This window comes from Patella vulgata, chromosome 7, assembly GCF_932274485.2.
Source record: "Patella vulgata chromosome 7, xgPatVulg1.2, whole genome shotgun sequence".
In the NCBI taxonomy this organism is placed as follows: domain Eukaryota; kingdom Metazoa; phylum Mollusca; class Gastropoda; family Patellidae; genus Patella; species Patella vulgata.
In genome coordinates this window covers 30355503-30381455 of record NC_065885.2, presented here as the reverse complement: position 1 = coordinate 30381455, position 25953 = coordinate 30355503, and the positions used below count along the sequence as shown (strand labels likewise).

General features: G+C 35.7%; 2 protein-coding genes across 3 annotated transcripts; one reads left to right on the top strand and one right to left on the bottom strand.

Annotated features, from left to right (window-relative positions):
• The first annotated feature begins 4054 nt into the window (after positions 1–4054).
• On the top strand, positions 4055–13646 carry LOC126826876 (zinc finger protein 596). 2 transcript variants are annotated; one of them, XM_050555974.2, is made up of 9 exons: positions 4055–4084; positions 4428–4608; positions 5103–5224; positions 5564–5699; positions 7476–7599; positions 7994–8181; positions 9061–9206; positions 10285–10409; positions 11200–13646. In XM_050555974.2, the coding sequence occupies exons 1-9, from the start codon at positions 4075–4077 to the stop codon at positions 12103–12105; spliced, it is 1938 nt and encodes a 645-aa protein (XP_050411931.1). In that variant the 5' UTR covers positions 4055–4074; the 3' UTR covers positions 12106–13646. The 2 variants fall into 2 exon arrangements, with proteins under 2 accessions (XP_050411931.1, XP_050411930.1); XM_050555973.2 differs by having other exon boundaries at positions 4065–4608.
• A 130-nt stretch (positions 13647–13776) lies between these two features.
• LOC126826893 (signal recognition particle receptor subunit beta) lies at positions 13777–25745 on the bottom strand. The gene is made up of 7 exons (XM_050556004.1): positions 25549–25745; positions 21966–22060; positions 18596–18673; positions 18171–18250; positions 17407–17466; positions 15728–15859; positions 13777–14469 (listed from the first exon to the last, which is right to left on the bottom strand). The coding sequence occupies exons 1-7, from the start codon at positions 25664–25666 to the stop codon at positions 14259–14261; spliced, it is 774 nt and encodes a 257-aa protein (XP_050411961.1). The 5' UTR covers positions 25667–25745; the 3' UTR covers positions 13777–14258.
• Positions 25746–25953: the final 208 nt, after the last annotated feature.

Below are 25953 nucleotides of genomic sequence, written 5' to 3'. Positions count from 1 at the left end.
CCACTTTGTTAGTGCTGGTTTAGTTCCCGTAGGGTCCTTCACAAGATATCCTTTGCTTGATGTTAAAGAAAATCCCTGAGAGTCGGAATTCAGAAAGGGGTGCACCCATAAGGCAACTGGGAGATTTTTGCTGTGTATTTTACGAATCATGTCAGATGGATCAGGAAAGGTGACGTGGTTAAATCTCAGATCCCCATATTTCGGGGTCCAGTCATCGTCTATTTCTAACTGACCGATGCTAAAATTATTTTGTAAAATCGTGTCCAGGAAATCTAAAACAATGGATTGGTTGATATTAACTTTGTATTGAGCCCAAGTGGACCAGATAGGGCGCCTGAAAAGATTCTCATTTGGTATTCCAGTTGGTTTCTTAAAATGAGCCCCTGCAACATTTTTATGTACTTGGTTAATATCTGAATCCAAACAAATTTCAACCCGGAAAGGTTTCAAAGATGAAGATTTATAAGAATAGGGAGCAGTGTTGTTAAAATTGAGACATATGTTGTTGTCGCCATTGTTGTTAATGCTAGCAAACAGTGGAAGGTCTTCATCCACCCAAACAGACACTCCATTTGATGATAGAAAATATCTCTCAGTCACAGAACCAAACATTGTCTGTAAGGTATCATGGGAAATGTATGGACTCATGGGAACATTAACCGTATTAATAGGCCAATACTGCTTCCGCATTTCAGATCCACCATACCAGTAGTCATTACCCATTAAAATACAGTGATATCCAGATACATCTGCTTCAACATTGTAACAATCTGATGTGCCTCTCTTAAAATTACTTATTTTCATAGACCCCCCTTGGGACCAAATTAGATAGAGGTACTCTCCGTGAATGTCATGTCCACGTGTTTCTGTTAATAGTCCCCCTAGAACACTGTCTGCCAGATTCATGGACAGAACATTCTGCCTGTTGCTGTTAGATATGTTTAAGCGTAGTGAATGTGGTGAAGCGGTAAGTGATGCTCTTCCAACATTGAATCCACGATCATGACCGCCTATAATCAATCTAGAACCTCTTGTTAGACCAGGCACATCAGACTTTTCTGTAGCGATGACAAGCACCAACAGGTAAGCATTCAGAAAGAAGAAAACATGCCTCATGTACAACATCTCCAGCAACTGGAATAATAAAATTTCGTAATCTGGAGAGTGATACAGGATACACATTCTTTTTGTTGATAATGAACGATTGTACACGATATTACAAATGATAACCCTTGAACATGATCTGTCTATTAAAACTGCTTCATTAATAAGTATGCATAAATTACAAATATCATTTAAAGTTACCTTCTACTGGTGACCTTTCTCCATACGCAAAGTACTGATGTGGATATTTTTGGAATAATAATTTTCTATCTGTGATCTAGATACATAAGATTTTCTTATCTATCTATACACCTGAACAAATACACATGGTGACACAGAATTTGAACGTCTTACATTCATATTCAACTGATAGCCAAATAGTGAAACAATTTTTTGACTTGCCTTTCAATACTTGCCAGAGTTGCCTCTTTCAGTAATCGAACAGGTCGATCAAAATCTAGTGTATTGTATTTTTTGTAAAAGCTACGTAAAGTCGGTATTTGATAAGAATGGGTTTTACAAACAGAATGGTTGGTCGAAGCTTTAACAACATTACTAATAAAATAACTAAACGAACACAGACATTACAAATCAGAAAAATAAACAGAAGCACACAGTGCAGTGATATTAACGTAACCTAAAAAAAAATGACATTTACCATAACCATATACAGGGGTGTGCTGGATCCTCCGAAGTAGGGTAGGCAGACAAAACTTAGACACTTTGGGTGTGGGGTGCGTCTCAGCGTGCTAATGCGGGGCTAAATGCGGAATTGGGACCATAAATACGGTTGCAAAATGCGAACTTTTTAGAACCGAAATCAGAGAAAATTGGATACCAGCCACAATCAGTCGATCACCGGTAGCGTTGACAGGAAGAAAGGGCACAATATCGTCATTTTGTGAGATTCTTGGTTGTCGTTGACAATCTTCAAAAGCAAACCCTCTTTGTCTTTATAGCATGTCCGTGACAGCTCATTAAAAAAAGTGGGCCTAAGCCTATAAAGAAAAAAGAAAAAAAGAGAAAGAAAAAATAAAAAAAAGAGAAGGAAAAGAGAGGGGGAGGAAAGAAAAGAACGAAGGAAGGAGAGGAGAATTCTCAAATTCATCTTATGATAGTGCTCTTAGCTCATTCTGTTGTCTAATTGTATCAGGAAATAAAAAATTTGCCTTCTTCTGCTTTGGTCTGAAATGCTTGGAAAATGGGTTTGCGGTTGCCAATTTTCAAAATTTTCATGGGGGGTGACCCCCCCTCCATCCCAAACCCTCCTCGGGCGCTCTTGCGCCTTCGGCGCGTACTTGTGTGGGCCTTGGTCAATAACCTGACAGGTGGCCCTTCGGCCCACCAGTCCGGCACTGATGATGATTTACCAATGATGAAAGACTTTCGGGTGTCGTCATGGTTTCCATTTACGGATATACACACAGCTAGAATCAAGCATAAATAAACTATTTAAATACCATTGTGTCCTGGAAATAAAATTAGAAACTTAATCTAAGGGGACGACATGGAATGGGGTTTACAATCCTACCCATGTTCTTAATTAACCGGGTAAATGAGGACTGGCATGCTTCATGCCTTGCACCTGTATCTTTCGTCGAATTTCAACAGCCAACGTGTACACAGAACCTCGGTTTGTCCTCCCATCCGGACAACACTGGGGTATAACTCGGGGCCTCCTGGTTAGTGAGCCGAGTGAGCTGAGCTAGCGCCCTACTTAGCTACCGTAGCTCCAATTGGGGGTCGAATGTACTAAGTATACAAGTAAGAGTCTATCCATTGAACCTGCAATTAAAATCCCAACATGTTGGTTTACTCCAAAGAAAATCAAACTATTTAAGTGAGCATATTTTTATGAAACAAATTTAATGGTAGTGCATCACTAAAATAATTCTTACCAATTTCTTTACTGCTTTCTTGTGCACAGTGACAATCTTGATGTTGTTCTAAAATAATCAGTTATTCCTAGGCTAAAGCAAGATTAAATTCGTTTATCTGCAGCTGACCTATTGCACAAGTGCATTTCTTTGCATAGTTTCTTGAAGGTTCGTGGACAAATAAATTAAAACAGGGTTATTGATGGCTGTTAATATTTCTATATTGTTTAAATTAAACGAGTACAGCACACACTTAATGTTAATGATCTTGATACAAATGCTTAATGATATAAGCTCAAACTTCTCCAAATATCCAGAAACAGGTACATAAAGTGTGTCCTGAGGAATGTGATCTCCTAACGATGGCTTGTAGAAAGGCGCTACCTCACTGACTCGATTTGGTCAATGTATGAAGACTGCTACCTATGAAATGAAATGGAGTTTAACGTCCTACTGTTCTGCTCCGACTGGGCTAATGAAGACGGGCATATGACATACTACAGTGTGCTATGAGGGAATTTTTTCCCGGGCAACGGCTCTATTGGCTACTCTTATATCAAATTCTAACTGCCAAGGGATCTTTTACGTTCTTGCCAATATATACACGGACCCTGGTTTTTTTGTCCCATCCGAACGACTAGACAGTTGTCCTATATCGATTATGATTTTAGTTTAGTTCAGTGACTGAGAAAAAAAACTTCAAACCCTAAACAATTTAGTTATCTTTCGTAATTATATCCCATAGCTCTCGGCGTCCGTTTGTCCATAGAACTAGATTATTAGATAACGTATTTAATGTAGACTATTTAATTCTATGGTTTATCACACAATTTCAATTTCAACTTCTTAGTACTATTTAGTAACAATTCGGTGGTAGTTAAAATATCTTCGGCATTTGGTGTCGGTCTTCGGCGTTCAAAAGACATGCTACATCATTCGTCAAGGTAAACGACAAATGTTGTGTTATAGTTTTACTTAATGTCCGCTTCCACCGAGGTGATATCGCAGACATACGACAAATGTTGAATCCGATTCCAATTTATAGACTATACCAGGTGAAAATGGCAGTCACGTGACCCCGTGTCAAATCAAAATGGTGGACGGTAAAAAACACAAAAAAACCAAACAAATTATCTAAGATAACACAAAACCACACACTTTGTTTTAAAATCTATGAGGCAATAACTTCCAAATCTGATATTTAATTTTGCAGAAAAATGTTATCAGCGATCTGGGAAAATGATACCCTTGCCACTAAACTTTGTAGGCCATGTTGTTATAAGGTCCATGGTCACCATGGTGTCTCAGTTTTTTTTAAAATCGATTTCATGGTAAACTGTTCCCGGAAATAAAACAAAATGTATTGCCTGAATGAAAGTAACAACCTAAAATAATTAATCTGTGGGACTGACTTGTCATGACTAATACTAATGTATCTTTTTCTAGATGTGAAAAAATCGCAAAGTAAACCTCTAATAATGTTAAACATTAAAAGTCAAGAAGTCTTTACAGATACAAGAATAAACTATGAAACAGCAAAATGCGTTTGTAAAGATTTAAATGGACACAAGTTTATTTCCAATTTACTGACAGTCATAGGAAATTTGTTCGATAGAACTGAATACAGGTGACACTATTAAATTATTTCAGTTCAATTCATTGTTTAATTCAGTATTTTTTAAGGCCTCTGACAATAATATATTTTGTATACAAGGACATGCATTAATTGTTTTAATTTTATTCATTGTGTAATTAGGGTCGCCTGTCCAACCTCGTGGGTTTTCTCAGGATCCTCTGGTTTCCTCCCATTGGTAAAGACCCCAACCAGCAAGCGAATTATTGAAATAAAATTAAACCATATGTTAGTCCCGAAATGACCTAGTTTGTGTCGAGTGAACGTTAAACCCCCTTTTCCTCTCTCTCTCTCTCTCTCTCTCTCATTGTGTAATATTTAATATCAAATAACTTGGAAATTATAAGCCCTTAAAGATATATTATGGGGTTATGACATCATAATAATAAAGCTTTGTCAATTTAACATAATTTGCATGTTTTGAGACTCATGATTTTAAGAGTGTGGGAAAAATCAAGTGATGTATGTCAAGCTTTATCTTTTTCTAGTGATCTAAAGATTTTATTGAATGGTAATAGAACTCTATATGGTCATAAAGTGATTTTGTTAGCACAGAGCGATGATTGGGATGGTGTTGACCTTAACCATGGAGAACAGTTAAATCTTACTGGTATGCACTAAATGTACATTATGATTATAAACTGCTATAATATTAAACAAAAGACAACCCTCAGGTTTTTTTTACATGTGCCTACTTGGTAGTGTCACAATAGGCTACACTACGCAGACAATATGATATCTGTCTCGAAATATTGGTATTAAAGTATGTTTGTATAATTTCATGTTCTATAGTATTTAAATATGTTTGTATAATTTCGTGTTCAATGGTATGTAAGTATGTATGTGTAATTTTGTTTTCTATGGTAGGTAATTATGTTTGTGCAATTTCATGGCTTATTAATTATGTATTTTATAGTAAACCAATTATCTTTTTATGATTTTAATTAAGATATTAAATATGAAGTGGCGTATGCTATGATCAAGTGGGTTTACACACAAGAAATACATGCAGAGGAAGACATACCTTTTCTTCTACAACTACTACAGGAATCCATTAACTATAAGCTACTGGCTCTCAATAACAGGTATAAACTGCATTTTCTATAATAACCAACCTCTCCAATACCATTCTTGTTGGAACTGTAATTGGTGTCCCCTACCATTTTTGGGGATAGGTAAGCCTGTGAGTTATTGCAATTGTTGAATAATGGTAATCTTTATTAGTTGTTGAGCACTTACTATTCCTTCATGCTTCAGATTATGTAACTATGTTTTTCCAGACCAAACAAGTTCTCCAAAGCTTTAATGCCACTTTAAGCATCAAGACAGTTCTTACCCTCAAATACAGTACAAGTATATCACAAGAAAGCTTAAAGATACATTATGGGAGATTACATAAAGAGCTGGTATGCCCGTCTTCATTAGCTCAGTATAGGAGCAGAACAGTAGGACGTTAAACCCCATTTCATTTCATTTCATTTCAGCTCTCACGGATAATGTAAAGGGAATTTGCTGAAAATTTCAGTCAAATTGATCCACTCTGAACTGAGAATATAGCAATTGAATTTTCGGCCTAGCCTCGATCATCATTACTAAAAACATAGTCTCGATTCCAATCATTTAATCATGAATGAGCATTGAGCAGCAGATCAGATCCTAATCCAGTAAATATTCTCGATTCCATTTCTTGATTTAATCATGAATGAGCATTGAGCAGCTGATCGGATCCTAATCCAGTAAATATCACAGGCTAGCGATGACATCAAGGGTTGATTATGGTCTGGATAAGTTAATTAATGGCTAATTAATAATTTAGATAACATTTCCGGCCTAAAGAAAGACCTGCAATAGGCAGGTTTAGCTCTTGCATAATGTATGTTTAATATTATGTACTGTCATTTTGTTGCTGTGTTTCCATAAGACATCTTACTTTGGCATATACATTCAGTCAGAAATATCTTAGCTGTTCAATTTCCAGGGTGGTTGGTCTGTACTGAGATGAGAGCCCAATTGAATTTCACATAGCATGAAGAATTTGTCAATGTTCAAGCTGGCATTGGAATTTGATAAAGAGTAGGAGGAAATGCTGCTGTTATGGCAAAATTTTCCTCATAGCTATAGCACCATGCATTGGGTTGATTGGTGCTTAAAAGTAGAATGTTAAACCACATTTCATTTCCATTGAATTTGTATGGTGTTTTACACAAGGTTGTATATTGAGGGGGTTGGGTGGTCTAGTGGTTTAATGTGTGAGTGTGAACTCACAAGATCTATCATTGAGTCAAGTGGCATGGTTTCAATTCATGCTTGTACATGACAAGAAGTAGGGTGGCTTGTCCCACCTCGTGGGTTTTCTCTGGGATTCCGGGTTTCCTCCCACAGCAAAAGATCCCTATGCACAAGCGAATTATTGAAATAAAATTGAACCATGTTAGTCCCGAAATGACCCAGTTTGTGTTGAGTGGATGTTAAACCCCATTTCTTTCTCTCTGGTTGTATTTTGTCATCACCCCTGTCTGCCCATCTGTGTGTGAGTTCTAGAGGCTAAAGTTTTCATCCAATTAACTGTAAATATACACAGTAATTATATTTAGGAACCAAAAAGTCTGTTGATTTTTAACGATTTCTAATCATTACCGGACAAAGTTTGTTGATGTTCTAGCACCTAAAGTTGTCATCCAATTGACATGCAATATATACACACACTGTTTATTTCCATGACTTTCAGTGATTGATAATTAATTACAGAATTATAGCCCTTGACTGAGCAGAAACTTTCATGGACTTCTCGGACGACTTAGCTTTTGTGGGTGTGGGGGTTATTCTCCATTGTCTGGTAACCTATGTTTCCTATTTTTAAGATGCCAGAAAGAATTGATCAGTTTGGTAAATCTTGAAAATTGTCAAGGACTTTACGAGACAGCAGAAACAATATCAGCTCAGCTGCTGAAAGATTACTGTTTAAAACTGATTTCTGCACAACAGGTTTGTTCATATTTTACAACTGAAATGTACATATGTGAAATAGCTCTTTGCTGGTCCATTGCGTCTGTTTTTTTACCGTTTCAACCAAGCAGCTTATCAGATTTCAGTGGGATTTGTAAAAATTTAGGGGTTTTGAAGTGAAAAATTTAGATTTTATGATAGAATTGTGGTATTGGTTGAAAGGAACAATTAGGCGTTATCACATTTTCCTCCGAACCTAATAGAAGCCATTCAAAGAGTTTCAGGTTTTGACTGAAATGTGATTGAAATGTTTCCCTCTAAAATCTAATTTATGATGACACTTTTTGAATTAAGGTTTATGTTTATCTTCAGTATGTTTCAAAGGATGCATGTAACCAGCTAGTTATATTAATGCTGGCAGATTTTTTTTCAGAATGAAATCGAGGAAGAATCTCTAGCTTGTCTCCCTCCAGTAGAATTCACGTCTGTTCAAGTCAAAAGTGCAACAGAGTCTCAACATAAATCCAAACCTATTGTATTGTCAGCCAAAGATAATTTTATTCGCTGTATTTGTGAATATAAACATGAAGATGGATATATGATTTGTTGTGATTTGTGTTGGTAAGATATATTTGACATTAAATTTGAAGGGAGGCTGTGGATCAAAAATTCATTTATATTCCATCATCTGAATTTATCCAAGATTTCAAAGTTTGTTTTGCATACTTCGGTAATATAATGAAGACGATGTTTACTGTAAAACAAGAAAATTGCTTGTCCTATAAATAATGTGAGATAACAGACATGTAGTGGCCACTGGCAACCTTTGTTTATAAACTACACCATGTTGTCATCTTTCACAATTGAAAAAAAGTTACTGGTTTCAGATTATAGACAAGGTCATTGGTCTTGTCTGAAGTTATCTTGTAGTGAGAGAGTAGTAGTCACAACATCCCAGGGTTAAAGATCTTTCATGCTTTTCAAAATTAGAGAGCAACATAACAGAAATATTACTGGGTTAGGTCTAATTATTAATGCCACCTGCAGATTTCCACAAGATTGTGAGATGTAAACAGAGCTAGATGTAACCCTAACCCACAATCCTTGGCAATAATCACATTACCTAGCCCTGTTTACATCTCGTAACCTTGACGAAATCTGCAGGTGGCCTTAATATTTAGATTTGACCTATATCACTGGCTCAATATTTTTTGAAGAATTCTTGAAGATATATTTTGATACCAGTGATGAATAACTTGTGATCAATTTTAGGCAGTATAAAATCTTAAGATCATCTGTATAAGATCATCTGTATCCTCGATTAAACCATTATACTTTGTTTACAGTCTTGTGAAGTTTGTAGCTGGGGGATTATTACCACATATCGAGGGTTTAGAACATAATTGTGATAAGTCACAATGCTTGATATATTGACTTATCACAATTATGTTCTAAATCCTCGATATACAGTACACATTAAAAGTTGTTTATTTTTTGTAGTGTATGGCAACATATGAATTGTATGGGTATAGACAGAAGTGATATACCAGATGTATATTATTGTGAACAATGTCAAATTAGACCAGTTGATGTACAACAAGCTAAATTATTACAGGCAGAAAATCTGAATGTTTCTTCAGACCAAGGTAGAATTTTATAGTTTGTTGTTATCTTAAAAGTTTGTCATGTTTTATTATGTGTGGTTTAATGGTCGAGAGCGAGACATTAAGTAATATATTGATACTGCACAACGGCATTAGCCCAAGCATTTTTTCAATATATTATGCAATGTCTTGCTCGAGACCATTTAACTACTTAAAATACAAACACTATCCCACACAAATACAAACACTATCCCACACAAATACAAACACTATCCCACACAAATACAAACACAAGTCCAGTATTTTCACTAGTATAAAAAATGTAAGATTGGCATGTTGCCAGTAACATTATTTGAAATAATGGTACACCATACCATTATTTGAAATAATGGTACACCAACATCAAAGGATGACGTCACATCTGTATTTTAAAGTATATTAATGATGACGATTAAAGAATACATCACTGTGCGACTTGCACCAAGGCATACACGTTGTTGGCATATGCTGTGTGTTTGTGGCAGGAAAAAGCCAAAACTTTATAAAGGTTTGAGTAATTAAATTAATTTTTCCTCTCTTTAACCTCATAATTCAAGGTATTGATGTAAAGAAACTATAAACCTGCTTCACCACTCATTATTGAACTCGGTTAAGGTATTGATGTAATATAACTATACATGTACTACACCAAGTTTTGTCATTCTCACTAAATTTAAATAAGAATCAAAGCTATTGTGCCCCAAAGCAATGACCAATCAAATTTATTATCTGTGCTTAGCCTAAGCAGAAAATATTCATTGAACCTAGTGAAAACCTACACCAAGTTTGAACATTGTAGCTCAATTAGAAGCAGAGTTATGTGTTTCCAAAAGTATGACAAATGAAGTGTTATATTCCCATGCTTTCTTTAAAGACAGGGGACAAAACTAAGCCTTGTCAATAAATGTATGGCCTTATATTAATTATTATTAGGCAATAGCTCGGTCATTGGTATGGCTTATACTATACACTGAACAGTGAAATTGATTCAAGTAGAGACATCTGATGGGTTGCATTAATTTTATTATCAGGATGCGATATAATGTATTTTTAATAATATTCTTGATAATTTGTTCTCCAGATTCAGATGTGACAGAGACTGATGAATTAGGTTTAATATCGTTTGTTGATCAGAAAAATTATGTGGTAAATACGGAGAGAAAAGAGAATATGGCTCAACATAAGAATATTGAATTGCAAACTAAAGTTAGTTATCGTATGTTTTGTATAAATCCACTTCAAATATGAAAGTGTGATGGATTGTATATATTTGGAGATTTAGCTGGATCATAGAAACTAATTAGATTGGTTTATTACTTACAGAGTGAGTGCCCCTACCTCAAAAAATTGTGATTAAGCTCCAGATCAGCATCTAAAATGGAATTTAACAAAGCTGTTACTAGTCTCCAAATGGCCATAATTTCAGAGTGCCATACTCAAAATGTCTTTGGTTTATCCTGTATAGAAATGTTACTAGAAAGAAAACCATATTGAGTGTGGTAGCCTAAAAATCTTTGGTTTGTGTTTCATTAACATTTGGGGATCACGTGGCTAAGTGGGTAAGACGCTAGCTCGCTAGCCTGGAGGTCGGGTGTTCGATCCCTGCATTGGCCGAGAAAGTTCATCCAGATTTTCCGGCGTGGTTCTCCCTTGTCAGTGATGCAGGACGGAGGGGCTGACAAGGAAAGCTGTCTAGTCGTTCGGATGGGACGAAAAACCGAGATTCTGTGTACACATTGGCGTGCACGTAAAAGATCCCTTGGCAGTTGGAATTCGATATAAGAGTAGGCCGTAGTGCCGCTGTCCGGGCAAAATTTCCCTCATAGCACACTGTATGGCGTATGCCCGTCTTCATTAGCCCAGGTTAGGAGCAGAAAAGTAGGACGTTAAACTCCATTTCATTTCATTAACATTTATTGCATACCTTTTTGCAGTTACTTATATTTTAATAGCCCTGTTGAAAAACTTAAATTTCGAAATTCTTTTTAATTTTCAGAATATTGAAGACAACGTTCAAGTGATTGTTAGAGTCAACACAAAATGTAGCGAAAAGAAATATTCACAAAATGTTCACAAATGTAAAATATGTGATAAAGCCTATCGCCTGAAACGTTCACTAAGAAAACATGTCCAGAAACACACAGCAAAGAAAGTTAACAATTGTGAACTATGTAATAAAAGTTATTTTACTAAAGGAGAATTGCAGGATCACACCCGAGTTCATACCGGGGAGAAACCATTTATTTGTGATTTCTGTGGTAAAACGTTCACGCATCGTAGTAATTTACACACACATATGAAAATTCATAGTGGAATACGACCATACGTCTGCCAGATTTGTAACATGTCCTTTCTCAGTAAAGGTCATCTACGACGACATGACTTAATTCATACCGGTGAAAAAGCTTTTAGTTGTGAAATATGTTTGAAACCATTCAGTAAAAAGGATCATTTAAAAGGACATATGAGAACCCATACCAAAGAGAGACCATATCCCTGCGAAATTTGTGGGAAATGTTTTTCGTCAAACAGTAATCTTCAAAAACACCTTCGTATTCATACAGGGGATAGACGTTTTAAATGTGAATTTTGCGAGAAAGCTTTTATACAGAGACATACGTTACAAAAACATCACCGAATGCATACAGGTGAAAAACCTTTCATATGTGATGTTTGTGGTAAATCTTTTACAATGAATAGTTATTTGAAGAGACATCAGCGAATTCACAATAAGGATAAACCCTATTGCTGCCATATTTGTCAGAAATCTTTCAATGATGAAAGACTTTTACAAACACATATAAAAATTCATACTGGGGAAAGATCTTGTGTGTGTAATATATGTGATAAATCATTTCTAACAACAAGTCATTTACAGAGGCATATTAAAATACATTTATAAATACAAATGATAATACCCAAATGATATTTAATGTGAGAGTACAAATAGAACCACCTGGATTTGTTAATCTGTATTTAAATATATTCTAATGATGATTCTTGTATATTAACTAATATAACACAAAACAATTCTATCTTAAAGATCACTACATTATATAACATATAAGATTTCAACAAGATTTCACTGGTCGTTATCAAGCATACAACTTCTGACAGTGTTATATATAGGTACATTGAACAATAATAACAGAACCCAGAAGTTAGCAACCATGACACTGTCACAATTTTTGTCCTCATTTGTAAGCTGTATGCTTGATAACGACCAGTGAAATCTTATCGAAATGTTATATAATATAGTGATTGTTATCCATAGAACTGTTTTGTGTTATATTATGTTCTATTGCTAAATGCTATTCAATGATTAGATTAAATATTAACTAACTTATTAAATAATGGAAATGACTAATGTTGTTATGAATTTTCAGCACATGCATGAAAGAGTGAAATGAAATGGGGTTTAACGTCCCACTGTTTTGCTTCTACTGGGCTAATGAAGATGGTATTATGCAATACAGTGTGCTATGAAGGAATTTTGCCCAGACAGTGCCACTACGGCCTACTCTTATATGGAATTCCAATTGCCAAGGGTTCTATTACATGCACGCCAATGTGTACACAGGACCTTGGTTACTTGTCCCAACCTAACGACCATACATTGTCCTTTGTCAGGCCCTCCAACCTGCACCGCTGACAAAGTGGGAAACACGCTGGAAAATCCTTATGAACTTTGTCAGTCAACACAGGGATTAAACATGGTCCCGACTTCACAAAGCATTCTCAGACTTAAAAATTTACTTAAATTTCATTCACTGTTTTTGAGAAATATCTTTGACCTAGATAAGATACACAAAATTTCTTATTGATATATATTAGATACATTAAAACAAGAAAAGTTTTATAAAGGGTTATATTTTAGTTAAATTAAGATGAACAATTTTGAGTCAATTCTATATGAACTCGGGGCCTGGTTAGAGATTATTTTTCTTCTTGGTCAAATTAGAAACCCAGATTCCATTTCCGTCCCATCAAGCAGATCCTAAACTTGGTAAAAGAGAAGGGACATTAACATTCCTCGCAAACCTCTCATCAGGAATGGGCATTTGTCTTCATAAAGCACACTAAGTTATCCCCCTTTCATTAAATGTTTAACAGAAAATAAAACTCATGTGTAGGTATTGCCAAGATTCCTGCCCACCATCGGTCAACAATTCTTGTAAATGCTGAATATGTTTTGTTTTTTTTAAAATTTAGAGTTGGAGGTGGTTGAGTAGAAACAGTATGGAAATTGGATGTCACACAACATTTTTTCACAGAGTTGTTGCCCCTTGTACACACACTAGCGTACTTTTATTGTTCAGTTGAAACCTTTTATACACTCATATTTTGTGTGGACATATTGCTGTCTCATGAGTCTGTCCAACTTTTCTTAAGAATGCACTTATGTACACTACAGGTCTGGTCAGATTTTTAAAAAAATAATTGGCAGGGACTGTTCATTTGATTGGTATTGAAAGAAAATCAAAGTGAGTGCATAGATTTGTCTAATCACTTTTTCAGGTTGATAATTCCCTGTAGCAATTTTATTTACAATGAGTCACACAAAAACAATACATATACTAAACATTTTAATTCAATCATACAAACAAAACATTGTTTTATAATACATGAAAACCCTTCCTCCCTATATTACAAACACATAAAAATAGTCCACTACTTTTTCAAATAAAACTGTTTTTTATTTGACAATCAAACACAATACCTATACAAAACTGAGGGTAATAATATCAATTGTTATTGATGGTTAATTTTGTAATACAAATCAACTGAATACCACCACTGGGTGATTTTTTTTTCTCAAAAACCCACTATAACAAGTAATACAAAGCCACTATAACAAGTGATGTAAAGCTACTGTAACAAGTGATGTAAAGCCACTGTAACAATTTCAATGCAAAAATTATCCTTTTGACATGTTCATGTAATATAATGATATAAATATGACTTGACAACTATCGTTTAATAACATTTTTCACTCATTTAAGTCCATGTATCGTAATATGATAAAATATCATTTAATAAACGTTTTTTATTCAGTTAAGCTATAGATTCTAGCCAATTCTTAACTTCATCTAAATTAACCATTGATGTATCATCTTTTCCACAACTGCATTCAACAAATTCTACATTGATAGGACTTAAATCACTAAATTCAAAATCTTTATTTCTTTTGCCAAGATAAGAATTGTTATTAGAGGTATTATCCTGTCCCTGTAAAGCCGCTCCACGGGTTACTCGCAATGTATTCCTACAAATAAATAAAATTTACATCAGATATTATTTCCCATAGGAAAGTTTGTATTTATGGCTTTGCCCTTTACTATTATTGATGGTGTATAATCAATGGTGTGCAGGGAGGGGGCCGTGGCCCCTGCCATCCACTTCAGGAGGTAAACAAATGGAATTTTTGTTTCAATTTGAAATTATCGCAGTCACAAGCTAATGTGAATGTGTATCCGTATTTAAATAAGCGAGACCAGAGTAGAGAACTTGTAAAAATGAAGTAGTTTTCTGACAGATCTCATTTGGGACACATAGTTTTCTGACAGATCTCATTTGGGACACTAAACTGTATTAATGTGTCTGATTTATATTTAATTTGAATAAAAAGTTTATTTTTACATATTTGTGAAAGTTGTCTTTCTCAGTACTAGGCCCTATGCTTGAGTCCTAGGTGCATCAAGGAATTAGCCCTGGGCACCACCAACCCTCTGCATACCACTATGTATAATATTGTTAAGTGAGGTATCGCTGTGCTTTTAATCTATCCTTGCATTACTGTTTTCAGTTAAAAGTACATGTAGTTGATGACTTTCCTCACTGGTAAGTAGTGTAGAATGAACTGAAGAGTTTGATAATCAGACCTTGGTTGGGCCATTACATTTTGCAAATGTAATTAATTACATTACCATCACTTTTGTATGTAATCACACTCAGTTTTAGCAATGTAATTAACTACCATTACTTTATAACTATAAATAATTAAAATACAGATATGATGTAATCCTTTGATGTTGGTGTACCATTATTTCAAATCAGGTATGGGCAAGTGCCAATCATACATTATTCATACTAGATGAAATATTGGATTTGAGTAACATATTTCTTTGTTATGTAGGTGCAGTATCATTATTTTAAGTCAATGATCTCGAGCAAGACATTGCATAATATATTGAAACAACACTCGGACTCACGTCCTCGTACAGTATCAATATCTTATTTAATCTCTGGCCCATTAAACCACAAATTAAAGAGATGATCTTCCGAATATTTATACAGCTTTAAGGGGATTATCTTTAACTATGCTACAATTATTGTGTGCAAAAATATTTTAACAGATCTGATGGTGGGCGTATAATGGGATCACCCTGTTAAAAGACCTCCATCCAGTTTCCAAAGAAATATTCTACATACATTCTCCACACCCAAAAGTTCATTTGGAGTGCTTAGACTTTTTAATTTTAAATTATTTTTTCACAGGTCATACTTTCAGATTCTCAACTTACATTTCTTTCTCTAGCTGTGCTCTAATGACCTTTGAACCTTTTGCTAGGGTCAAATCTTGTTTATTACATGCTATAAGAACAGGTGGACGGTTGTGTGATATCGTTCCATCACTTAATATTGTATATAAATATCTGAAATAAATATAGACACATAAATACTGTGCAATACACTCATCTTTCTAATGCTCAATTTATGGCAATACGGAATAATTATTTGAACATTCTGGAATTGAATTCTCACAATCCCCAAAATAGTGACAATCGAGTGAAAATGGGGTATTTCGGGCTACAATGCATGCGATGACAGCTTAAGAAAACATCCCAACCAACCATGACAGCTAAAACATATGCGTTGTGTTTAATTATGTCATGATTCTACTCGCACCACCTCTGTGGAACTGACAGAACTGTTACAGGACTTAATTCTGTGTAACTTGATTGCAATTCTGTCAATTTGGGACTATCTGGATTGATAATCAGGTATCCCCTATGATTGAGGGTTAATCAGGAGTGGTAAATACTTAATCAGTTACTGACTTAGCATAAAAGTTGTGACCTCTAGAGGAGACAGAGAGAGAGAGATGGGTTTAACGTCCACTCGACACAAACTAGGTCATTTTGGGACTAACATATGGTTTAATTTTATTTCAATAATTCGCTTGCGCATAGGGGTCTTTAGCAGTGGGAGGAAACCGGAGGACCCGGAGAAAACCCACGGGGTTGGACGGGCGACCCTACTCCTTGTCACATACAACCAGGGATTCGAAACCACGCCAGTTGACTCAATGACAGGCTTTATGATACAGCCCGCACGTGCTAACCATTCGGCCATCCACCCCCCCGACCTCTAGAGGGTCCACAACCTTCGTATTACATACTTTTACACAATTTGAGCACAAAAAGTGGCCATTTTGTCAGGCAGTTTCGTTTCGATTTTCCCGAAATTCGAATTCAACCTTCATTTTGGTGATATATTTAAATGCCTTTTTAAAATTGTTTCAAAATTGAGACCTCTAGAGAATCCACAAGCTAAAAACATGATTTTTCGTACAATCAGGGGCCATAACCCAGGAAGTTACAATCCGATATTTTCGAATATCAAAAGGAACCACAATCTTTGGGTTATAAACATAAATTTCAAGTTTCATCAAAATTGGATAAAAATTGTGACTTCTAGAGTGTCCACAACCTTGGTATTACATACTTTTACACTATTTGCATACAAGGTGCGGCCAATTTGTCTGGCAGTTTCGGTCACATTTTTACGAAATTCAAACTCAACCTTCATTGATGTGTAACAGTGATATATTTAAATGGTTTTTAAAATTGAATACAAATTGTGACTTCTAGGAGGTCCACAACAGGAACTAAGATCTTTGAGTTATAAACATACATTTCAAGTTTCATTAAAATCAGATGAAAATTGTGTCCACAATCTAGAAACGTGATTTTTCGTACAATCAGGGGACATAATCCATGAAGTTATGGTCCAATACAAGCCAATATCGTCAGGAACCGAGATCTTTGGGAGATAGACCTATATTTCAAGTTTCGTCAAAATTGGATAAAAATTGTGACCTGTAGAGTGTCCACAAACAAATTGTGGACGGATGTCCGGACGTACAGCATAATACGGCCACATGAAAATGTGGGCATATAAAAATAAAGAGTTTACTTACCCAGCTACTTCTTTTATTTCTTTCTGTATAGTCGAACTATCTACTACATATATTATACCTCTGAAATAAATCATTTTACTTTAACTATATGATAACTTCATCTTTTACTTGCATTCCTGTCTGCTCAGAAGTCATAAATGTGTATTCTATTCTTAATACCTTTAAATTGTACAATATTTTCAAAATAAATACTGTTTAAAACAAGTCATAAAAGTTACACAAGTTGAGTTTCCGAAAGAAATATACTGCTATCAGATTTCTGTCAACACGCCCTTGTTATTATATAACAAATGGTCAAAATCAGAGTTTTTTCATAAGATAGGGTGTGGTGGGGGTGCGGAATTTAGTTAACAGTTGCTTACAGTACCGTTAATTATTAATGAAAGTTAAACAAATTTTACTAACAACAGTAACAATTTATCTGGAAACGAAAATCCTGTATTTCAACAATGAATGCGCAGGTGCCTTAAAATCAGACCCTTTTTTGATAAGATATGGTGTGTTGGGGTGTGGATTTTATTAAACAGTTGCTTACAGTACCTTTAATTATTTATGAATTTATCTGGAAACTAAAGACCTGTATTTCAACAATGAATGGGAAGATGCCTTAAATTTTGTAATAAATTCAACTGAAACATTGTTAATCAAGTGAAATAGAAATACTATTTCCTTAATGATCAGCAACAATTGACAAAGCTATAGTGCCTGTTTAAAATGTAACAATCATGCAATTTTTAATCCATGGTGAGTATCTAATACATTACCTGGCTAATGATTTATTTTTATCTAGATTTGGTCCTCGTATCCTTTCATAACCAGGCAAATCTAAGATCCTTAAACGTTTCTGAAGGCATAAAACATAATTCATTTCATTTAAAGGATGGATAACAGATTGAGAGAGAGAAATGGGGTTTAATGTTCACATGACAGAAGTTAGTCATTTCGAGGCTAATATAGGGCTGATTTTCATTTTAGTAATACAATGCTTTGTGGTATTTATTAGTTGGGAGGAAAACGGAAGACCTGAGAAAACCCAGTAGGTTGCACAGACGATCCTACTCTTTGTCATGTAACACGCTAGCAATCGAAGCCATGCAGGTGTACAAAAATTCTTCCAGATCCAAATGCTGTGTAGAGAAATAAACAAATATCATGTGTTTTAATGAGATGTTTCAGAGTTTAAACTTACATTTTTATTAGGTATATTAAAATAATTAGAATTAGTTGTCATGGAAGTGTACGTCTGCATGTAATTGCCATTTACCAACTGAAATAGAAAAGGAATGAAATGAGACAAATTTAATTTAATTCTAATATAGTTATACCAGTACCATTATTTCATTTAGAAAATGGAAATGAAATTTGAACTAAATTTTGAGCCGACAATGGTATTCCACCTACTCTTCATCCAATTCCTACTTTCTGTGAATACACCGGTGGACGTCAGTTTTTCTGGCCCATCTGAATAGTTTCCTTGTCAGGGCCTCCTCCATCCTGCACAACAGACAAGGGAAAAACAAAACGGAAATTCTGACAAGCATTTGTGACCAGCACAGACATAAAACCTAGTCCTAGTTTTATATATAAATTTTTACACGCCCACATTTTCATGTGAATCCAAATATATAAAGAGAGAGGAATCCAAAACCATTTGAATAACATAAACTTAGATGGGATCTAAGTCATAATAAACTTGATATGGTGACACCAGTAGTAGGAGTGGTTAAAATGTAGCTTGTATTCTCTGAAGAAGTAGGTTTTTAGACTTAAAACGTTAGATACTATAAAAGATGGTTTTGTGATACCCATGACTTTGTTTTTAACCACATTTTCATGTGGACGTATATTGTCGTCGCCCCTGTCCGTCCGTCCACAATTTGTTTGTGGACACTCTACTTTTCACAATTTTTATCGAATTTTGACGAAACTTGAAATATAGGTCTATCTCCCAAAGATCTCAGTTCCTTTCGAAAATTATCGGACCGTAACTTCATGGTTTATGGCCCCTTATTGTACGTAAAATTACGATTTCAGATTATGGACACTCTAGTGGTCACAATATTCATCCAATTTTTAAGAAACTTGGAATGTAGGTTTATAAACCAAGGATCTTGGTTCCTTTCGATAACATCCTGGAAAAATCACATTTTTACCTTGTGGTCCCCCTAGAGTTCGGACGGAAACTGCCTGACAAAATTGCCACTCCTTGTATGTGTATGCAAATAGTGTAACAGTATGGTATATAGGTCATAATTTTGATCTGATTTTGATGAAACTTTAAATTTATGTTTATATTTTCATGAAATTTGGGACATAAGTTGATCTCATTGATCCAATAGTTTATATTTTCATGAAATTTGGAACGTAAGTAGATCTCATTGATCCAACTTCAGCGATATCATTAGAAATTTACTAACTTACTCCCCTTGGAGAAATTAAGGATCAAAGTTTTCAAAAAATCAAAAGAAAAGTAGGTCAGATTGCCTTGAAATTCTTTTTCTGTAGTAGCTAAAAAATTACTGTTGCGTTCACAAAGTATGAAGCTTGTCGATCGAACCGAAAGTGCCACCATCTTTAAACGTGAAAAATCCCAAAGGCTTTTACAATATTTTACTTACAGGCATGGGAGTTACATTTTCAGAATCCGCGAAGGAATGCCTAAAAAATAGTGGGATCAGAATTTTGATTTCAATCAACTGATGGTCACCATTTTGAATTAAATAGGAAAAATTGCGAAAATAAACACAATAGACCGTAGTTTGGAGAATTCGTCTCCTATTTCCGAAATGAACACATAGGCCTTAATTAGGAGAATTTGTCTCCTAATTCCAAAATGAATACATTTCTGGATAGTCGGGATCAGGGTCGAAGTTTTGGTATTTCAAAATTTCGATTTTGACCTTTTTTGTGCCAACAAATTAAAGTTGTTTACAGGACAATTTATTTCCTTAATTATTAAAATTTACAAATTTGACCTAAATATTCATACAGCTGAGGTCAATCTGTATTCAATGAGTACTATTATAACAGTTTACCAGCAGCTGCCAGGCAAGATACGCCTACATTTTGCAAAAGATGGATAGAGACAAGCTAAAAACAAAAGTGATTTTTTGTACAATCATGGTCCATAATCCAGAAAGTTATGGTCTGAAATGCACAAATATCAAAAGGGACTGAAACCTTTGGGATATAAAGATATGTTTTAAGTTTCATCAAAATCGGATAAAAATTGTGACCTCTAGAGGGTCCACAACCTTCGTCTTACATACTTTTACAATATTTGTTTACAAAGAGCGGCCATTTTCATTTCGATTTTCCCGAAATTTGAATTGAACCTTCATTATGGTGAAATAGTGATATATTTAAATGGCTTTTAAAATCGGAAATTTTTTTTTTTGACCTTTAGAGAATCTTCATTCTATGGGCCATAATCTAGGAAATTAAGTTCAGATATGCGCGATTATCAAGAGGAACCACAAGCTAAAAACGCAATTTTTCGTACACTCAGGTGTCATATTTCAGGAAGTTACGATCCAATATGCCCGAATATCGAAAGGAACCAAGATCTTTTCGTACAATCAGGGGCCATAATTCAGGAAGTTACGATCCAATGTGCCCGAATATCGAAAGGAACCAAGATCTTTGGGTTATAAACATGCATTTTAAGTTTCATCAAAATGGGATCAAAATTGTGACCTAGTGGGTCCACAATCTTGATATACCAATGTTTACCACTATTTGCGTATGAGGTGGCGCCCATTTTGTCTGGCAGTTTTGGTCCGATTTTCACGCAATTTGAACTCGACCGACATTACTGTGTAAGGGTGATATATCAAACGTTTTTTTAAATCAGATAATAATTGTGACCTCTAGAGGGACTACAAGCTAAAATATGATTTTTTGTAAATCAGGGGCCATAATTCAGGAAGTTACGATCCAATATGCGCAAAATCGAGAGGAACCGAGATCTTTGGGATATAAACATGCATTTCAAGTTTCATCAAAATCGGGTGAAAATTGTGACCTGTAGAGTGTCCACAAGCTAAAAACGTAATTTTCGTCCCATTTAAGCCAATATCGAAAGGAACCGAGATATTTGGGAGATGAGTCAGATGACCTATATTTAAGTTTCGTCAATATCGAATAAAAACTGTGACCTGTAGAGTATCCACAAACCAATTATGGACACACAGAGGCGACGATAATATATATGTCCACATGAAAATGTGGGGTATAAAAATAGAAATGACCATTATATATACATGAATTTTGAATGAGATTATTTTTTTGTACATTTATGAAAATGGCATAAAATTAAGATTATTTCCTTCAGTTACATGAAGGATCTATCTACAGTTGTTTTTTAATGATATGATTTTAAAGTGCATCTATATTCTAACACGATTGACCATTTTAACGTGGATCTTTATGACGTTATGACGTCAAACCTCCGGGTCATTTAAGTGTTAATAAATAGCATTTGAGGGGGATTAAGAGTGAATATGTTTTTAAAATATCTTAATTAGATTTACAGACAGGTGATTTTGGTTATAACTTACACGATTAAAAAAAAGAGTTTTTCCTGCATCACATATTCCCAAAACAAGAACACCACTTCTTTTATTAGAAGATCGTCCAAATATAATCATCAAAACTGAAAGGAAAAAATAAAAAAATAAATATATGCCCAAATAAACACTAAATAAAATTAAAAAACAGACCTACATGTATTAATTAATACTGATTTATATTATCAAGAGCATCACGTTTTTGAATACTTTCAAAACTTTAATTTTCAAACTGCTTTACAATTTGATTAAAACACAGATCCTATTTCATTCCGTTTTTTATAGTTCATATTTCGGTTTACTTGTCTTTACTACACTAGGATCTGGAAGAGTTGATATATTACCGGCGTTTTGGTTGAAGTGAGGGATTAGCCAATGAAACTGTCTGTTATGTCGAGTTCTTGGCGTGCGATGCACGGTAAGGTCGGTAAACCACTAGAAACGTCAAGGCTGATTGATTAATCAATGTCTGACATCAAAGGGCCAAAAGCCGCTTGTACGACCCCCTGACGCGACCTTCCAGTACAACCAGTCAGATCTTCATGTAGTGTAGGTCATCGTAAGTATAAAAAAACGAAACAAAATATAGATCTGTATTTCAATCAGATTAACCGCTTTACTACGTACATAAGCAACGTCCCATCATTCTATCCACTATACCCTGGGTTCAACCATGGGGTATTCACATATTCAAATTACCTGCCCTTGATCGTAGCTTTATTCTACAAACCAATCTTAGCCTCAACATACACAATATGGCGGCTTGTTTGCTCGATTACATGTATGAGAAAGTTTGCAAAGAAGTGACATGCACACAAAAGATTTCCTAAAACATCTTTTCCATGTGAAAGATGTTATTATGCAGTTTTTATGTATTTAACGATTTTTTGGATTGTTTGATAAAAACAGCACAATAATCAAGGGCAGATAAGTTGAATATGTGTCTCACCCATGCATGACCACAGGGGTTAGTGGAGTGGAATGGAATGAGACCACTGGGGATAACGAGGATGGCAATGCCTTGGGTTCTACGGAACAATCAGAATAACAAATTCACAGATCGTCTATTAAACAGGCTCTCTGAATAACAGGTTGTTAACTAGAGTATCAAACATGATCTAACAGAACAAACGAATAGTTGACTGTCGTATAAGTATAAAACAGTCTGTCAGAATTACAAACAGCCCAAACATTATTTAACTCAACGAGAGAGAAATTAGGTTTAACGTCCAATCAACACAAACTGTCATTTTGGAATTAATATACGGTTCAATTGTATTTAAATAATTTGTTTGCATGCTGGGGGTATCAAACATGATCTAACAGAACATTCGAATAGTGGACTATAAGGGGCAATTGGTATAATGGACTGCCAGAATTATAGACCACCTATCCATTATTTAAATCGAGGAGAGAGAGAAATCGGGTTTAACTTCCACTCGACACAAACTGTCATTTCGGGACTAACATATGGTTCAATTGTATTTCAATAATTTGCTTGCACATAGGATCTTTAGCTGTGGGAAGACCCGCAGAAAACCCATGAGGTTGGACACATACAAGTTGGGAATCAAAACCACTTGACTTAATGACAGACCTTATGATCTAAAGTGCACAAGTTAAACGGTTAACCCATTCAGCCACCACCACTAACTCGAGGACAAATAAACTGACTACCAGTCCATGAATGGAACAACGGGCGGGTAGAGTCTAAATAAGCAAAAAGTCTGTAAAATAAATAGTAGGTTCTAATTGGTTTAATCCTCTGTAATTTGGTGTGCGTCCAAATCACAAGTCCCTACGACCAAGAAAAGTGGTTCTGGTAGGCCTAGAGGTGCTAAAGTAAAAAGAGCGCACAGTAAAATGGAATAGCATTTAAATATACTAAACGGCAAAAAAAAAACTGTCAGTGCGATTTCAAAATCAGAGGGGCACTTTAATCAAACCATTCTAGACAACAACTTACTAAATGGATCAAAGCAATTTTTTGTAAACAGTATGTTGACACATTAGTGATTAATTCATCACAATTCCAAGACATTACGAGAAGCTTTCGAGTCTGTACATAGTCTATACATCAGTATCTGGTGTGTCCACAGCGTGTGTCAATAACATGGAGTGGACCAGACGATTGATGAACGCCATTGGCACCTGGAACCACACTCTCAGAAAAGCCTGGTGCAATCCATCGACTGTGTTTGGTCTCGTTACGACGTTATTAAGTCTCCTCTGAATTTCATCCCAAAGTCCGGACTAAGGGCTGGCGAGTGCATAATGTTGACACTGTTCTGCTTAAGAAAGTCCCAAGTAACTCTGGTGGTGTGGGCACGGGCGTTGTCATGCTGGAAAACATTGTTTCGATGATGTGTGAAATGTGATATGATGTGGGGTCTGAGAGCTTGATCGATGTAGCGCAATGCAGTGATGCCGCCTCCTCTCCCTGGAACAAGATTTTGGAACACCACAAGACCCACTCTCTGGTTCAGGCCGATTCCACCCCAAACCATTATGCTTGGACCTTCCCATGAGTCTCATTCCATGACACATTGGTCAAAATAACGCTGGCCACGTCGACGCCATATTCAGTTTCTGCCATCTGCAGTTGATACACAATACCGACTCTCATCTGTGTCGCCAGTTCTTGTGTTTTTGGGCAAACTATTGACGTCAACGTCATCGACGAGGGGAGGATCGGTCCACGGTAAGGTCTACGGCAATGGATGTTCTCTCTGGTGAGACACTGACGCACTGTATCGGTACTGTGTTCCCAATGTCTGACGTGCTGTCTCAGATGCCTGTGTGAAGGGATTCTGCATGTGCTGTCGCACAACATGGTAGTGTTGTCGCCTTGTGGTGATCTTTGGTCTACCAGTTCGGGGGTGATCATCTGTGGTGTTGGTGGCCCGAAAGTGTTGCTGTAGATGGTCCAAACATTGACCTGGAAGTGATTGGCAATGGCTTGGGCAGTGTGGCCAGTGTCGAGTCTTCCAACCGCCTTATTCCTCTGAGTTATTGTGAGTCGTGGTGACGTTGTAGTGTGAATGATTCAATCAGGTAGGGGGGTGCATTTTATAGGGCTGGTCCCGGTGAACAGCATGTGCAGCATGAGTTACATGAAAATCACGGAGAACATATTATCATCTCAGAAGTCAGGCTGCGTTTTTGAGAACATTTCCTGGGTTCAATTCTGTGTTTGGGAAGGAGCCTTATTGCTCAGGTAAAGTTGGAGATGTGGTCACAAATATACAATTAAACATTTGGCAAGTTTTATGCAATGCGTCTATTCAGAGTAACATACCACCTGTTGTTTCTTTTGCTGTTTAGTATATATTATATATACCATATGGAATATTTTAAGGTGAAATCGATTTTACTCAACCAAATAGATAACATTAGCTTAGTGTAAGATTGCTCAGATTTCACCGGGAATAGGCCAAACCAAATTCGATGGATCAGACAGTAAACAATTTATTGTTACACTTCCATATAGTTATATTCTAGGCCTTGTATAATTACGGTACCGGTACTATCAAAATCAATAAATTGGGTAAAAAAACACAAAACTCATACTTACCAACTGATACAAATACGACCAGAATTCCCACAAGAATTCCAATTACTGTAGGATCTTGTGTTTCAATCCCGTCAGTAAAATATGCCAAAACTTCCTCCATCGTGTTACTGTTAGCCATGTTTGCAATCGTCCCTGCTCTTGCGGTGTGCTTCCGCTTCGATTATTGTTTACGATCCACGACTCTTACACGTTTCGGATTAAAGGGAGATAACTACATTTTTCAAACGGATGTAGACCACCAATTGTCCCCTATCTCACTAAAACACTCCTATTTCGTTTCCTTTTTTGTATACCGTAGTTCAAAATTTCGTTTTACTTGTCTCAACTACACTAGGATCTGGAAGAGTTGTTATATTACCGGCGTTTTGGTTGAAGTGAGGGATAAGCCAATGAAACGGACTGTTA

Coding starts and splice junctions, on each gene's coding strand:
- LOC126826893 (XM_050556004.1), bottom strand. CDS start 25,666: ATGGCTAACAGTAACACGATGGAGGAAGTTTTGGCATATTTTACTGAC. Junction 22,061..25,548: donor GGTCGTATTTGTATCAGTTG/GTAAGTATGAGT, acceptor TTTTCCTTTCAG/TTTTGATGATTATATTTGGA. Junction 18,251..18,595: donor TTAATATACCTAATAAAAAT/GTAAGTTTAAAC, acceptor TTATGCCTTCAG/AAACGTTTAAGGATCTTAGA.
- LOC126826876 (XM_050555973.2), top strand. CDS start 4,412: ATGTATCTTTTTCTAGATGTGAAAAAATCGCAAAGTAAACCTCTAATA. Junction 5,700..7,475: donor CTACTGGCTCTCAATAACAG/GTATAAACTGCA, acceptor CCTATTTTTAAG/ATGCCAGAAAGAATTGATCA. Junction 9,207..10,284: donor GAATGTTTCTTCAGACCAAG/GTAGAATTTTAT, acceptor TTTGTTCTCCAG/ATTCAGATGTGACAGAGACT.